This window comes from Pteropus medius, unplaced genomic scaffold (assembly GCF_902729225.1).
Source record: "Pteropus medius unplaced genomic scaffold, Ma_sr-lr_union100, whole genome shotgun sequence".
NCBI lineage: Eukaryota > Metazoa > Chordata > Mammalia > Chiroptera > Pteropodidae > Pteropus > Pteropus medius.
This window is the reverse complement of record NW_024350319.1, coordinates 9,085,774-9,102,909: the sequence shown is the minus strand read 5'-3', so window position 1 is coordinate 9,102,909 and position 17,136 is coordinate 9,085,774. Positions and strand designations below refer to the sequence as shown.

General features: G+C 32.2%; 1 protein-coding gene across 1 annotated transcript in view; it reads right to left on the bottom strand.

Moving 5' to 3' along the window:
• MSH4 (mutS homolog 4) overlaps positions 1-17,136 on the bottom strand; it is a 70,440-nt gene that overhangs the window by 39,566 nt on the left and 13,738 nt on the right. Inside the window, exons 3-8 of the mRNA XM_039838614.1 lie at positions 16,460-16,623; positions 15,072-15,182; positions 12,213-12,328; positions 11,178-11,351; positions 3,710-3,882; positions 917-984 (exon numbers count right to left, since the gene is read on the bottom strand). Coding sequence (XP_039694548.1) covers positions 917-984; positions 3,710-3,882; positions 11,178-11,351; positions 12,213-12,328; positions 15,072-15,182; positions 16,460-16,623 — 806 coding nt within the window. The remainder of the gene's footprint in view (positions 1-916; positions 985-3,709; positions 3,883-11,177; positions 11,352-12,212; positions 12,329-15,071; positions 15,183-16,459; positions 16,624-17,136) is intronic.

Genomic DNA, 17,136 nt, shown 5'->3' with positions numbered 1-17,136 from the left:
AATTCTCTTCATTATATAAGAAATAGTACCAGATCTTTATAATCTCTACCAGAAAACTGAAGATGAGGAAATACTTCCAAATTCATTTTATGAAACCAACTAATTTTGTTCCAGACATCAGTTGTTTTAGGTTACCTCCCATTTGTACATATTGAATTATAAGGTGTTTCAATAATTAAAAAAAAAACTTCCAACAGACAAAACTTTTCTATCTAATGATGTTTATATTTTAAATGAACCTTAAGAGTGTTATTACTACAATATGGAAAGACTTCCCAAACATAGATTAGCCTGCAATGGATTTCCAAAGTAATCCAATCTTAAATCAAATTTACTGATGTACAAGGACTTCTTTCCTTTCTAAGCATATGAGCAAAATTATATATGATTTCATTAAATATTTTTCAATTCATCCTAAACAGGAGAATGAAAAGCATCTATTACTTTCTTTGAAAGATGTGCCTACAAGCACTAAATATTTAAATAAAAAAATACCCAAAGATGATGTTTCATTCTTAAAGGTTAAGCATATTTGAAGACTAATCAAACTTCACATAAAGATCACTTTTAAGAAGCACCTATAATCTTTGGATCTAACATAATTTTTATCTAGTTATTTATTAAGTAAATTATAATCTAAGTTTTTTTGAAAATTATATATAAACTCTTTAAGTAAATATTTGGTTAATAAAAATACACCAATTCCTCAAGAAAGAAAATTTTAATTTTACTATAACATAAAAGATAATACACTGGGGGAAAATTTTGCTTTAAGATGGCACTAAAAATCTAGATATTAAATAATAATGAAGTGGTTTACCAAAACATTTTTATATTTTTCAATTGTTACATCACATTAAGACAAGTTATATCACAATGTATAATAATATAACATATAATCTATATATAAACATACCGTGTCTTGCTTTGGAATTTGGATTAAAACAGAAAGAAGCTGCTCTGTATCAAGAAATCTTGATAGAACTGAAACAAAAAATATGAATATTTAAAAATTTGTTACAATAAAAAATAAAATAAATAAAACTCTGTTACAGTTTAAAAACACAGATTATGTAAAATATCCTCAAATAATAAAATAGAACACTTCTACCTGTAAATATTACTTGCTTTAATTCTTTATCTATCTAACATGTGCCAGGAATAAAGCAATAAATCCTAATTTTTTTTTTTTTTTACTTTTGATTATTCACAATCTGTCTTCAAAATTTGACACTGTTGATTACTCCTTCCTTCTTGAAACTACTTCTCTGGCTTTTAGATGTTGCTTGTCATAATTTTCTTCCCACATTTTTGATCTCTGACTTTCATTCCTGATGCTTAAAAAATTAGGTTAAAAGTATAGTTCAACCACTACCATGTAACCTCTTAGAAGTTATGTAAGTTCTCTGAACTTTAGATGTCCTCATCTTTTAAATGTGGACAATGACATCTACCTCCTAGGATTGTTGAGGATTAGGTGAGATAATATGTGTAAAGTACCTTGCACATAGCAGAGCTGTTATTTTACTCTTCCTAACTCATTTCCAGTTTAAGGTATTCTATTAAAGTAAATTTATAAATAATTATAACCTATCCCTTTTAAATATTCCCAGGTTTTGTTTTTTGTTTTTGTTTTGTTTGTTTGTTTTTTAACTTTAACCATTTAACATGCAGGTCTTTTTAAGAGTGCACTCTTTTCCCCATTCTTAAAATACAGTAAACTACAGTAACTATTTCTTAATGACTCATGGTTATTATTACTGTAACACATGACCTCGAAAGTTTTTATGTAGACTTAATGATACTCTACATAAAGTGGTCTGACCTATTACCCTCAAAAATTTTTCATGTCACTTGCTTCCTATTGAAACTGCTAAGTATCTTCTGATAGCTTTCAGTTTGCCTACTTCTAAAATTGTGTCCTTTTCTAATCTGCAGCTACTACAGTAAATTTTCTTAAAACTGTTTTAACAATTAGAGTAAGGAGGCTGAGTATACTACTGTTATACTGTTCCATATGACATAATACTATTATGACATTTTACATGTGATTATAATGTCAGACTCTCTTAAAGTCTTCACTTCAGTCTTTCTCTTTTTCAGTCTCTTCCTTCTTCCTTCCTCAAATCTAACAACCAGAATGTTTCAAAAATAAGGATTTGATCATATTACTCTCATGGTTTAGAACTGTCATCTCCCTATTTCTTGCAGGATAAAATTCAAATTTCTTAGCATTATATAAAAGCTCTTCATAAGCTAGCCCCAATGCTCATTTCCTGCCATTCTCTAAAGTTTTAAGTCATAAATAACCATTGTTCATGCCTTAAATGCAGCAAGCTCTTTTATATCAACATAAGTGTAACTGCAGAAGTTTATGGTAACTCTAGGTTTCCCAAGTTCCCAGAAAAACAAGTGTACCCTAAAAAGGAATGACTCTTCAACATCATAGCTGATGGCACTTATACCTGATCTTTATCCCTACCACATCTAAAAAATATTTTCCCTATGTGCATCAACATACTTTGCATAGGTATATTCCCTTTTTCTTGAATATCATTTCTAGGATTCTCCTGTTGTCAAAATCCTACTCATTCCCTTAAGACAGAACTGAAATATTATCTGTGACTTCTACCTGAATTCTATCCTTATCCCACTTCCCTCCTCTGTGTTCCCATAAATACTCAATTACTGACACATTTACCACACTATGGCATACTGAGTTATGTTTCTCTAACATAAATGTAAGTTCATTGAGGACATAAACGTATAGCTTAATCTTTCTCATCTTTTTATCCCTAATACCTACAAATTGCCTACAATAAAGTAGGTACTGAGTTTTTTTTTAAATGAGGTTTGGATTCTCATTTTAATAAACTATAAAAACTGTTGTATTTCTGCTCCTCTACTTTTTAATGCTAAGATAAATTATAAACTGTCAAAATACAGAAAACATAGAAATGGTTGGGCTTGATTAACATTACATGATTAAATGACTTTTTCTATTCCTGGCATTTATGTATTATACAGAATGCCAGGTAAAGGTAGGCCAACAAAATGTTGCTGTGAACAACAAGAAAAGGGTTACCAGTTAAAAATGGCCCCCTTTTACCTTTTACAAAGTCTCACAAAATATACTGGAATATACAAAAAAAAGTGCCTGTATTCAACACTGAAAATGCAAAGTCACAGTTAATATAATGTCAGAATTTTGAAGGAATTATACTAATTAAAAGGTATTTGGAATTGGACTCAGGAAAAACTGTTCAGGCTGTAAATGCCTTCTCGATTTTCATATGCTACTTCAGTCTCCACTACTGGAACACCAGGAGAGGTGGAAGGAGAATGGGGGTATGGAAAGCAAACGAACCTGCTAGAAACCAGTAGCTGGACTAGGAACAATGCATATAAATTGTCTTTCCACCTATAGGCTTAAGAAGAAAATTGCACTGCCATGCCAGTGAACAAATAGCCAGGTGCCAAGGGCAATTCTCTTACCTCATGTTATGGGTTGGATTGCATCCTCCAGTAAGGTATTTTGAAGTCCTAAACCCCAGGGCCTGTAAATGTGACCTTATTTGGAAACTGGATCTTTGCAGATATAATCAAGTTAAGATAAAGTCATTAGGGTGGGCCTTAATCTGACTTATAAGACGACGATGCATTTTTTTCTAATAGTCTATATTTATTAAATTAGATGATACTCATTTACCTGACTGAAGTCCAAAAAAGAGTTCCTCATCTTGAAGTAGTTCTTGAACACAATCTAATCTCATGTTAATAGTTTCAATATCAACTAGAGGTTCTAATATATTAGAACGAAGTCTTCTGCTCCCTCCAGGAGTCTTAGTATAATTTAGAATACCAAAGAGAGTGTGATTATTCCTTAAAAAACACAAGTCAAAACAATTTCACCAAATATACAAAGGAAAAATTCAAGGAAATTGCCATTTACTTCATAGTTAAATAATACTATAATCTACAGTAGTGATTCTCAAACTTTAATGTGCACACAAATAATGGGAGTATTCTGATTCAGTAAGCCTAGGACAAGGCCTGAGAATCTACATTTTGAGTAAGCATCCAAGTATGCTGTCAGTCAAAGAACGACACTTTGATTAACAAGTATCAACAGTATTTTCTTATATTTAACAATTTTTTTCATAGGTCATGTACAAGATTCAGACTAATATAAAATGTTCTAGTCCATGGCATTCCATCAGTAATAGCAAGAGATCAATAATAATTGATATAATACAGATATAAAAATTTTTCCTGTGTTAGAAAAATATGAAAGCAGGTTGGCTCCATAGTGTAGTGGTTAGCACGTCTGCTTTACATGCAGAAGGTCTTGGGTTCATGCCCCAGGTGGAGCCACGGACTGTTCCTGGGTGCACCAGGCCCCAGGTATGCCAGGCTCCCCAAGTGCGCCCGGGGCACCAGGCCCCAGGTGCACGCTGCAAGCATGTGGGAGAAGATGCCCCACTTTCAGAGATCCAGTTCTTAAGGGGAAATGGCAATATCCATAAGTCATGGGTGGAAGTTGGGGGCAGGGGAATTAAAGAGGGGAAGAAAAAGAAATATATATATATATATGAAAGTAAAATAATAAATAACAATTTATCCTTGAGAGAAGAACTTTTACGTTGATAAAAATGAATATTTAATATAATCGCTTTGTTCTAATTTAAGAAGTTAGAGAATTACAAGTGAAAGAAAGAAAATAATTTTAGGTACGAAACTATTTAAAAAAACAGACAGACAAACAGGGATGTACAAAGAATGACCAAGTGGGTTGCTTCATTTAGCTTGGTTGAGGAAGAACGATCAGTTAAGACCCATGCAAAGATGTTGATGGTGAGAATAGCTAATATATATTGAACACAGTAATTCACCCAAGGTTTCCAAAGGTAGCAGAACAGCAATTTAAGCCCAGGAACTCTGGCTCCAGAAACAAAGATCAAGATTGGTAGAACTTTGCAAGTAAGGGTATGAATGGAGGGAGATGAATGAAGAAGTAGAGGTCAGGACACAGAAGTCCCTATACGCTGTGGTAAAAAGTCTGGATTCTATTCTAAATGTAACGGGAGCCACTGGAAGGTTTTAAACGAGAGTTGCAAGATCTGATTTCTGGTTTAAAAGGATCACACTTTAGCCATTAGGTCCAAAATAGACTAATTGTAGGAGTAAGAAGAAGGCAGAGAGATAAATTAGGGGCTACTATAGTAGTCCAGGCTAAAATAATGAAGGTATGCATTAGGGTTATAGCCTTAGAAATGGTAAAAAGTAATCCAGAATTGGTGTGTACTCTGTAGGTTGAGTCAAGAGAATTTTCTGATAATTGAATCTAGATTGAGAAGAGAGAGGAAATAAGAATGACTCTTAAATTTTAGTTATCAGAGTTCCAGAGTGTTGGTATATCAATTGAAATAAATTTTTAGAGAACTACTCAAATTAAGTCCTGGCTAGGGCTTGTCACTTATCATAGGCAAAAAAAAAAAAAAAAAAAAAAAAATTAAATTTTTTGAGAACTTGGCTTCTGCAGGAACAATGGAAGTGAAGAGTACACCCAAACCTGCCATTTGCTGTAGAAATCAATGGGTGAAAAAAAGAACTGACAGGTAACAAGTCTATAGAAGCATTAGAGCTACTCAGTTCAGTGGGTAGAATATTCATCTTTTAATCTGATATTAAATCTGTGAAAACTTCTCAGTTTCTCCTTTTCAACTATAATACGACCTCCTAAAGGTCAGATATCCTATCACTTAATTTATAGCGGAAACTCAAGCAATGTTTGACAATGATAATGATAAATAATGATGAACTATAAAATGTGACAAAGTAAAACTGAGTATAAAATATTTTGTAATAATTATCAGGCTTGGCCATTAACTTCTATGTTGCTCTGTTATTATAACATAGAAAGTCAATGACGGAATAATTTTTCCAGATAAGGTTATTTTAACCCTTTATACCTAGCAATAGAAACAAAATATTACTTTGCTTAGCTGAAAAGGAATAATAGCAATAATTAACTATAAATTCCTAAAAAGGCTATAATTTTAAACCACTATTATACAGTGGAACTGCAAAGAAGGTGTCAAGGCCACTATATTGATGGGTAACTAAAAGTTAGTATATACAGTACTTTTGCCTTTATTAAAAGCAGTAACAACAGTACCAAGATAGATCTAAACTGTCCGTAATGATTAAAGTGAATAATAAACAAAATTAGATAGTCTAGATTTCTCAATTTCCAATAGCAAATAATGTCTGGAGATTTCACATAATAGAATGTGAAGCCAAGGTAAGAATGCACATGAAGTGACAGAGATATTTAAACAGCTATGACTAAACTAGCACTGAGAGCTTTAAGGTTTCAGTTGTCTAAAGTACTCTTCATTCCCTTCAGTACTCTTAATACTAAAATTCATAATCATTTAAAGTTTATCCTTTTCATTGATGTCTGAAGTTATATTTAATTACTAAAAGCTGAGACTTAACTACTCTAAGTATACTTACTCCCACCTTCCACTTTACCAACCAGTAATATTAAATAGCTTATAGTTTCCTTGCACATACCTTATTGTTATATTGAAAATCATGCTTTCACAACTTCATGTTTTTCACTATTTTAACAGCTTTTCTGCTTCTTCGGCTTATATTTCAAAACTCACCTCAGAAAGCCCTTCTTAATTACTCCCCTTTTATTCCTTAACCAAATCCAATTAACTCTCTCTCCCTCTCTCTCAGTCCCCTTCTGTCTCTCCCTACCCACCACCACGATCCCATCATTTTGATGCAGACATTTACAAACAAAAGTGAAAGCATTCCTCCCATCTAGTTAACACATTCATCACCTCACATATTTATTTGTGTGTGCATGATAGAACATTTAAGTTCTACTTCCTCTGTAAATTTCAATTACACAATACAGTGTTATCGGCTATAGTCACCATGTTATACATTTGATCCTCAAATCTTATTCATCTTATAGGTGCAAAGTTTGTACCCTTTCCCAACTTTAGGGAGAGGTTGGTAAAAGAGTACAAACAGTATCTTCTTTTTTTTTTTTTTTTTTTTTGACGTAAAACATAAAATTTACCATTTCAACCACTTTAAGTGCACAATTCAGTGTCATTAGGTACACTTGAAATGTTGTGTAACTATCACAACTCTCCATTTCCAGAATCTTTCTATCATCCCAGAAACTCTAAATCCATTAAATATTAACTCATCATGTCCCAATTCCCCTGGCATCTGGTAACCGCCAATCTACTTTCTGTTTCTATGAATTTATCTATTCTAGGTACCTTATATAAGTGAAATCATATTTTTCCTTTCATCTGGCTTATTCCACTTAGCATGTTTTCAAGGTTCATATATCTCGTGACAAATCAAAATTTCACTTTTCAACAATGTCTAGTAGTTTTCTGTTTACAGTTCCTTTACCTCCTTTGTAAAGTTTACTTTGGATATTTTATTCTTTTTGTTGCAACTGTAAATGGGATTGTTTTCTTCATTTCTCCTTCTGATGTTTCATTGTTAGTATATAAAAATGCACCTTTAATGTATTTATTGTCTTTAATAGTTATTTTGGTGGAGTCTTTAGAAAATTATCACCTGCAAAGTGACAGTTTTACTCCATTACCAATTTGGATACCTTTTATTTTTGTCTAAACGCTCTAACTAGGACTTCCAGTACTACATTGAATAATAGTAGTGAGAGTGACTGTCCTTGTTTTGTTCCTGATCTTAGAGGAAAAGCTTGCAATTTTTCAACACTGAGTATATTAGCTGAGTTTGTCATATATGGCTTTTATTATGTTGAGGTAGTCTCCTTTTAGACTTATTTTATTGAGTGTTTTTTTAATCATAAGTGGATGTTGTATCTTGTCAAATACTTTTTCTGCATCTATTATTTGATTTTATCTTGTATCTTGTTAATGTGGTATATCACATCGATTGATTTGCTATATCCCCAAAATTTTGATGTCGTATTATCATTCTCATTGTGTCTATATATCTTTTGATCACTTCTTTTATTTCTTTGAGCCAGTTATTGTTTAGTATCATGTTGTTTAATCTACACATATTTGTAGATTAAACATTTTTCCTGTTTCTTTTTGCCAGTTATTCCCAATTTCAAAGCATTGTGGTTGGAAAATATGCATGATATAATTTCAATCTTCTTAAATTTATTGAGACCAGTTTTGTGCCACAACATACAGTCTATCTTTGAGAATGTTCCATGTGCACTTTAGAAGAATATATATTCCATCATTTTGGGATGGAAAGTTCTAAAAATATTGATTAAATCCATTTACTCTAATGTGTCACTTAAGGCCGATATTTCCTTACTGACTTTCTGTTTGGATGATCTATCTATTGCTGTTAATGGGGTATACAGATTCCATACTACAATTGTATTTTTGTTAAGTTTTTCCCTATAGATCTATTAGTAATTGCTTCGTATATATTTTTGGTGGTCCAAAGGTGGGTGCATATATTTTGGTGGGTCCCAAGTTGGGTGCATTGATAAGTGTTATGTCTTCTTGATGAGTTGTCACCTTTATCATAAAATGTCCATCTTGGTCTCATTACTTTTTGTCTTGAATCTATTTTGTCTGATATAAGTATTGTTACCCCTGCTTTTCTCTGGATGCCATTTGCTTGAAATATCATCTTCCACCGTCTTCTTTTGAACCTATGTTTATCTTTGGAGCTGAGATGAATCTTCTGTAGGTCTTGTTTTTAAACCATCCCATTACTCTGTGTCTTTTGACTGGTGAATTCAATCCATTTACATTTAAGGTAATTATTGATAGATAAGGACTTACTCTAGCTATTTTATCTTTTGTTTTCTGGTTGTTCTGTATTTCCATTGTTTCCTTTCCCTTGCAGTTCTATTTTAGTTTGGTCATTTTCTATTATTTTCTCCATTTCCTCTGTTTTTATGTTTCATGTCTCAACTCTGAATTTTTGTTTTGTGGTTACCATTAGGTTTGTGTAAAATCTTTTGTACATACAATAGTCTTTCTTCTGATTTCCTCTTATCTTCATTCACCTGTACCTGTTCAGTAATTTCCTCCTCTCCTTTTGATTTTGTCACAAATTATCCCTTTTTATGTTGTGCATTTGTTACCAAATTGCAGTAAAGTTATTTTTAATGCTCCCCTTGCCCCCTTTAACCTTTATAATTAAATGCTTAATAGCCTATTTTGAAGTAGTTTTGCAGTTTTCTGCTATTAGTCATCTTACGCAAACTTTTATATTCTTTTGTTTCCAGTAAAAGAGCTCCTTTCAACAATTCTTGTAATGTAGGCCCTGCAGTGGTAAATTCTCTCGGCTTTTGTCTGTCTGGGAAAGACTTTATTTCTCCTTCATATCTAAAGGATAACTTTGCTGGATATATTATCCTTGGCTGATGGTTCCTCTTCCAATATTCTGAAAACTTCCTTTCACCCTCTCCTGTGTTATGTTTCTATTGAGAAATCTGATAATAATCTAATGGAGTTTCCTTTGTAGATTACAGTCTTTTTTTCCCCTGGCTACTTTGAGAATTTTTTTCTTAAATTTTTATGAGTTTATTTGAGTCAAACTGATGACATATATCAGCAAGCAAGATCTCAAATGCTCTGATAATTCTTTCTCCGTCATTAATTTTTGAGAGTCTAAATAAAATGTGTCTTGGGGGTCTTTTTGCATTGACATAAGTAGGTATTGTTAGCTTCCTCTATTGTACAGTCCAGTTTTTTCTATAGGCATGGGAAATTCTCATTAATTATTTCTGTTCCTTTCTATCTTCACCTTCTGGCATACTTATTTATCCTTATGTTCCTCTCTCTAAAGGAGTCAGATAGTTCATAAAGTTATTTCAATTTTTTTTTTAACTCTTAGTTCTCTCTCTTCTTCCTCCTGGGTGATTTCTAGATTTCTCTCTCTTCCATCTGGTCTGCTCCTTTTTCAGTGCTCTCTAGTGTATTTCCTTTATTGAGTTCTTCAGCTCCAAAATTTGTTTGGCTCTTTTTTTTTTTTTTAATAATTTTAATCTCTTTGGTTAAGTATTCCTTTTGTTAACTGACTTTATTACTGAGCTCATTAAATGGCCTGTGTTCTCTTATACATCGCTGAGTTTCTTCATAACTGCAATCTTGAATTCTCTATAATTTAAATAATCGTATTCCATGAATGAGTTTCGTTCCTAGAGACATTTCACTTTCTTTCTGTGTTCCCAAATTACCTTGGTTGTTCATGGTATTTGATGGATTGTTTCTCTGCCTGTGCATTTGCGGTAAAAAACCTTTTCTTATTTAGAATCTATTTTGCTCTCAACAATTCAGCAAGTTGACAGGTAGAGTACTTTCTTTTTGCTATGGTGCTTGAGAGTCTAAGGTTTCTTTACCAGGTTCTGCCAGGTAGTGTGGGAGGGGGAGGTAAGCTCGCCAACCTGTGACTCCACTCCCTTCCAGTAACGGCTATCATCCTATTGTGTTGTTTAAAGCTTCCCAGCTTTCTTTACCAGGCTTTGTTAGGAATTGGACTCAGGGAGGCAAGGTCTCAATCTTGTGACTTCACCCCCCTTCCAGTAATGGCAGTTGGCACCACTGTATTATTTTAAGCTTCCCAGCCATATCCACCTGACTCTATCAAAATGGGGAAGGGTAAGGGAGATGCTTTTCTCAAAGAGAAATGGCTTCTGCCCCTCTTATGCACCAGGCCCTACATAGTGTGAAGCCTGATTTCTCCTCTGCTTCTGCTATCACTAGAGTTGCAGTAAGCTCCAAACTGCATCAGAAGCTGCTGTCCCTATCTTTCCTCACTTCCTGCCTCCCTATGTGTTCCAATATGCCCACCTTCAGATGTCCTAATGCATGGATTGTTCAGGCATGTTTGTTCAGCAAGGGATCCTTTGTTGAGCTGTAGTTGTCCCATTTGTTGCAAGTTTAAGGGGAGAAACAAAGGAGTTCTCTCACTCTGGCATGATGCTTCTGTCATATCCACAAATATCTTTTTATAACCTGATTTTGATAAAATATCTGAGCAATTCAGTAACAATGATATGATGATTAAAAATATTTATTCAATCATTTTCCATTAAACATTTACAGAAATGTAAAGTAATTGTTCATAAAAAATATGACAATAAAATTTTGTAAGAAAAAAATGGGTGATCTTACCTACAGTCTTGATTATTAATTAGTAATTCAAGGTTTTGGGCTGATGATGAATCTATCATGGCTGTCTTTTCACTACCTTGGAATGAAATCTTCAGAGATTTTGGTGCATAAACTGAATTTTGAATAAATTCAACGTATTTTAATAAAGCTGCAACAGCTGCAAGGCAGTAATACCTGTAAGGTGACCAATGGTACATCACTATAAATCTTTAGAATAAAAAAATTATTGCTATAAAAGATGTATTTTTATCTTAATATTAGGAAAATTATAAATATTTGCAGCATAGCACTGCTTAAGTTCAAAGAGAAAAAGAACACCAACTATTCCTAATTTTTAAATACTACATAAAGTACCTCTAAAAACATAAATTTTCTGAAGTCTGACATTTAAAGGATACTAGATTTCCAATAAATCAAGTGTTAAAAGTCAACATTCAATAGTAATTTGTGTCAATTTTTGATGTACCAGTCTAAGTATTCAAATAATGCTTAAAGAGTCTGAGGTTTAACAGTGGAGTCAGGAGGTCCTGAAGAACAGGAAAGTACATTATGATCTTGGTGAGGGTAGTCATTGTGATTAACTGAGTAAACAAGTGAGCCAACTTGGCTCAAAGAAAGTGACCTATTTAGCACATTCTAAGAGATATCTGTTTCAAAAATATCATTCCCTGTCTCATGTTGAATCTTTTAGAAATAATGGTATGAAGCAATAGGAACACAAGCTTTAACTGTTTCACTTCTGTGCCCTCACACTCCTAGTTTACTGTAGCTACTTGAGCTTTTCACTCCAAAGTAAGCAACAATCATTAGAGAAATAATTTATGATTAATTTGGAGAAATTCTATATAAATTAAGTTAGCTAGATATGCCCTGTGTATAAGTTTTAACTATTTTACTATTTCAATAATTATTCACTTGTATTATGAGCCAGGCACTTTTCTAGGTGGTAGGAATATAGCAGAGAACAAAACAGACAAAAGATCTTGTCCTTGTGGAACTCACACTAAATATTACTTCCCTTAAGTTATAACTTACTTGGACTGAATCTCCATTAGGACAGTGCTGAATTCTGCTACGCATAACTGTTCAATGTATTCTAATCCTTTTGTTTCATTGAAGTATTTCCTTTGGACAGTAGTGAAATTAACATACTGAAAAGAAATTTTAATTTCCAAATAAATTTTAAGTTTAATGCACTTGCCCAAAACTTTTTTTTTTTTTTTTTGAGTTAAAAAGGAAGTTTATTAGAAAAGGAATAACACTCAACAGACAGTGTGATCTCCTCTCGGAGGCAGAGAGTGAGAGGGACCAAAACTGCTTTCTTAAACACATAACTGAACATGAGCATGTGCCTTAAATATTATACAAAGTTTACTTTTTAATGTTCTCCAGAATTTAATAAAAACATTTCTAAGTTATTTACAAGAAAAAGAATAATTATCTGTCTTGTTAAGTGAACTATATAGTACAGTCTGGAGCTCTTATTAGAACATGCTCACATGAAATTTAACTGACTATATTAGGAATGATAATAAAAAATAAACATAAGAGTCTCTGCCTTCTAGTAATTTTATTCTACAGCCAACAATATCACACAGGTTTTATAATCAGCCTGATATACTGTATCATAATTGAGAATGAGTAGATCCTTACAATGTGCTAGCTGAGGAAGATGAAAACATCAATTCCACCTATCGAATCTATGAAGTGATATAAACCTGAGGTGACTTAAAATAAAGAAAAAATAATGAAATTTTTTAAAAAGAGAAAAAAACATGAAGTTGTAGAGTAAAAGGTATAACTACTTTGAATAAAATAGGTAAGGTAATATAATAACACTAAACTGAAAAAGCTGTAAGACTGAGAAAAATCATAAACATAATTTGTCATATGCTAAGACTGTTTTAACCGTTATGTCATTTAATCTTCACAATAATCCTATGGCATAATTCTGAAAAGTCAAGTCACTTTTGATATCACACGGTTAGTATGTGACAAAGTTGAAACTTGAATTTAGAAGTTTTGACTTACAAATTCCATGTTCCTGCCATTTCATGCTGCTTCTAATTTAATGAAGGTCATTTTATTGTATGGTAATAATAACAGCAATATTGATTTTTCCTTCTGCTTGTCATACTTTTACCCCAAATACTTCCATGGCTTGCTATCTCACTCTATTCAGGAGCTTGGCCAAATGTAACCTTATTGGTGAGGTTATTTATGATTGCCCTCTATAAATATCAGTCCTCTAAGAGATAAATACTATTATTGTCCCTATTGTACTGATGAAAAAAATTGAAGCTCAAAGAAGTTAACTTGCATAAGGTCACTGAAAATCAGAATTTGCAAAAAAAACAGTCCAACTCTTCTATTCTTAAGCCCTATCCTATATTGCCTTACATCTCAAGTGTAGTAAATATATATTGTTTTTACCTCTGGAGGATTCATCTATCCCACATTCTACATGGTTCTGGTAGGACTGTCATTTATAGTATTCTGTGACCCACAGTGAAAAGCACATGTCCTGGAGTTAATCAATTATAGTGTCTCTATCCCTAGAAAGAGTGATTAGCCTAACATCTGGGAACATGAACAAAAAAGAACCAGTTAGGATCCTTCCCTGGAATTTATATATGGACATTAGAAGAAAGAAGTTCTTTTTTCTCAGAGTTGGGTTAGCTGACATGACTTTAGCCTGGAACAATCAGCAATTGCCTTCTTTAAGCCTCATCGAGATAATCCACTGGCAGTAGAAACGAAGATGAAGGTGGAGATGAGAGAAGGAATAGCATCTATCCAACCATTTGACTTTCCATTTACATAAGCCAATAAATTTCCTTTTTTACTTAAGCTAGTTTAAGATGAATTTCTATTATTTACAACCAAAAACTTAGAATGCTTAATCAGAACAAAATAACAGAAGTTGGAGAACTATACATTAATAAGGGTGACGAAAACAAGTTAGAAATAATGAATGAAAGAAACAACAGATCAAGAATCTTGTCTAATAGACAACAGATTTACAAGAGGGACCATTTCTGGCAATGAGTCAAAGAGAGCTGAGCTACATAAGATCTCTAAGAGCACCACTACAAATCTTACATGAATGCAGATACTGTATATTAAGAACAAAAAAGAACTCATCGGACCCGAAATCTAGTTTGGTTCCAAAAGTGTTAAAGTCTAAAAACACACAAAATATGGTATATTGTGAAAATAATTTGAACTTATCAGGAATTATTCCAACTGTGATGCTGCCTACTTCTTTCAGAAACAACAGCCCCCATCTCACAATGCAGGGAGATTTGCTAGAGGTAAGAGATAAACTACATGGTGGAAAGGCCCTTTCTGAGGGGAAGTGCACTGGTTGCATAATGTTCCAGAGCACTTATGTGTCACAGTCCCACAGATGGAGGCTAAAGTAGTAAGGTAAAGTGAGGTAGTACATACTAGGGGAGGCTGAAACAATTCTGTAATATACATCAAATTTCTAAAGGAAAAGTACTTGCTGATAGCTGCTATCCTCTAGAAGAACAAGAACTTCAATTTCAATTAGTCTGCCAGCACAATAAGTATAGTTTCCAGGAAACTATACTTAAGGAAATCCATGCTTTCTCTTAAGGGTGTGCCTCCTATATACTTAAGAAACCTTATTACCTAAAACATTTTTCCTCTTAAAGTAGATAAAGGGTGCCAAATCAAATAAGTGGATTCCCTGTCATTTTCAGTATAAATATTAATAGTCCTTTAGATAAGAACTTGTATTTAGTGTGTACTACAGAGTACTAAATATGAAGTTACTCAAAATATTGTTCTTTAGAATAATATTACAAAATGGATTTTAAATAAATTAAAAAGATCTCAAATGTTACTAATGAGAATAAAATCACTTACCTTGAAATTTTCTGTGATCAGAGTAAACAACTTGGTTGAATTCCCCACAACACAAGCAGTATTTGACATTATTATTTCCAAAGGTGATAAAATTTGGAGTTTAGTGATCACCTAAAATCATTTGAATAATCAATTGCTCAAATGTAAGCTTAGGATTCTCTAAAACAAAAAAATGTTTCATATTTTTTCTGAGAGGGAAGTATTTAAAATTAATTAATAGAGATGCAAAATACAACTGTCCTAATCATATATTTCAATGAAAATGTATTTCTAATGATTGTATATTAAACATATAGCATATGTAAGTATAAAATATTATCATAAACATAGGCTATATTTTACTCATAATAGTTTGTAACATCTCTAAGCCACAAAAATTAATTTGAATTTATCAAATATGTATTCTTGAAATATTTTTTTAAATAAATTCTTCTATTCAGTATTTTTTCCATCTCCATGAAACACATTCAATAGTCTAACTATGGTGATACAATCGATATGACCATACCGGTACAGCTTAGTTCAAAAGTAAAAAAATTAAAGATGAAAAACATCTGCTTTATGACAATGCTTTTCACAATGTATTTCTTGGAACTACTCTAGACACAAAAATTCTTAGTCAGTTTGACTAACATTTCTGTTTCATAAAAATTTTTTCTTATTCTTTTTAAATTGCATAAAAATGTAAAGTACTCAAGAGATAAAGGTATTTAGGTGCATTTAGGTGGTTAGGTATATTAAAATTTTAATTATTAGGTAGAAAAAGGAAGCCTATGTACTGGGGAACTATAAAGGAGATTTAGAGAAAGGAATAAAAAAACACTAGAAATAAAATAAGATACTATCTTTTTTTAATAATAATAATTGGGTCAAATAACTTTTTAGAATATAGAAAGTAGGAGTAGACTACCTCTACTTGTTAAGTCACACAAATTCCCATGACATGAGACCAGTGGCCCAAATTATTGAGTAATAGGAAGTAAAGGCAAGAAGAGACTAAATTTCTGACTGATCTAAGAGATCAGTTTCCTTTAACTCTCAAAAATCAAATTCAAATACGGTTTGGTAGAAATAACATTTTGAAGATAGCATTATTACATATATTATCTTTGGATGAGTCCAATAATTATTAAAGATATTAATTATAGAAAATAATATTAACAGTAATTTGGAATGTTTAAGTAACAGCAAAGCACAATTTTTACAACTATATATACTAAAAAAATTAATATCATTTGTAAAATAATTTTATCTTAATTCAGATTAACATAGTAACATACTGAATAACCTGTATTCTACCAAAAAGTAAACTAATTAGTGAAGTACTGACTTGAAAATCTGCATAGTGCCCACTAGATCAACCATTATCTAGGATTATAAATTCTTACCTTTGCATATGTTGTGTTGTCTGCAAACTGAGATAATACAATTTGTGGGCTTTTTAAATCAATACTTGCCATTCCTATTTCACCTCTGGCAAGCCCTCTCCCTTCTACGACAGCTACAATAACTGATGAGGAGTGTACAGAAACTGCAGATGAGGATGTAGCCGCTAAAAAAATTTTTTTAAAGAAATGTAGAAACATTAATAATAATTTCTTGTTTTTCCCTGAAGATTTCACGGCATCAAGACTAGGACATGGCTATTAATGTCCAAGAAAATAATCCAGACCAAATAAAAATGTTAATTCTTAAAGCATTTTGCTAAAACTTAACTTTACTTAAGAATCAATAAATTTATACATTGTCCTACTTTGAATTTTATTGAAATGAAATCATTAAAGAAACACTGAATTTGGGATTAGAAACCTAGATTATCTTACTCTGTCATAAAAGCTGTATGATTTGAGCAAATCATTTCATAATAAATTATCACAAAATAAAATGTAATAACTGCCCTGCCTAACTCAAGAGCTGGCTGAAAGGATCAAATAGGATTATATATACAAACGCATTTTATAAAGTATAAAACACTATACAACTATAAACTCCAATGATGAGACATCTGTGTAATGGATATTTTATTAATGTGCCAAGAATGTTCTAAGTTATTAACTCAGATTTA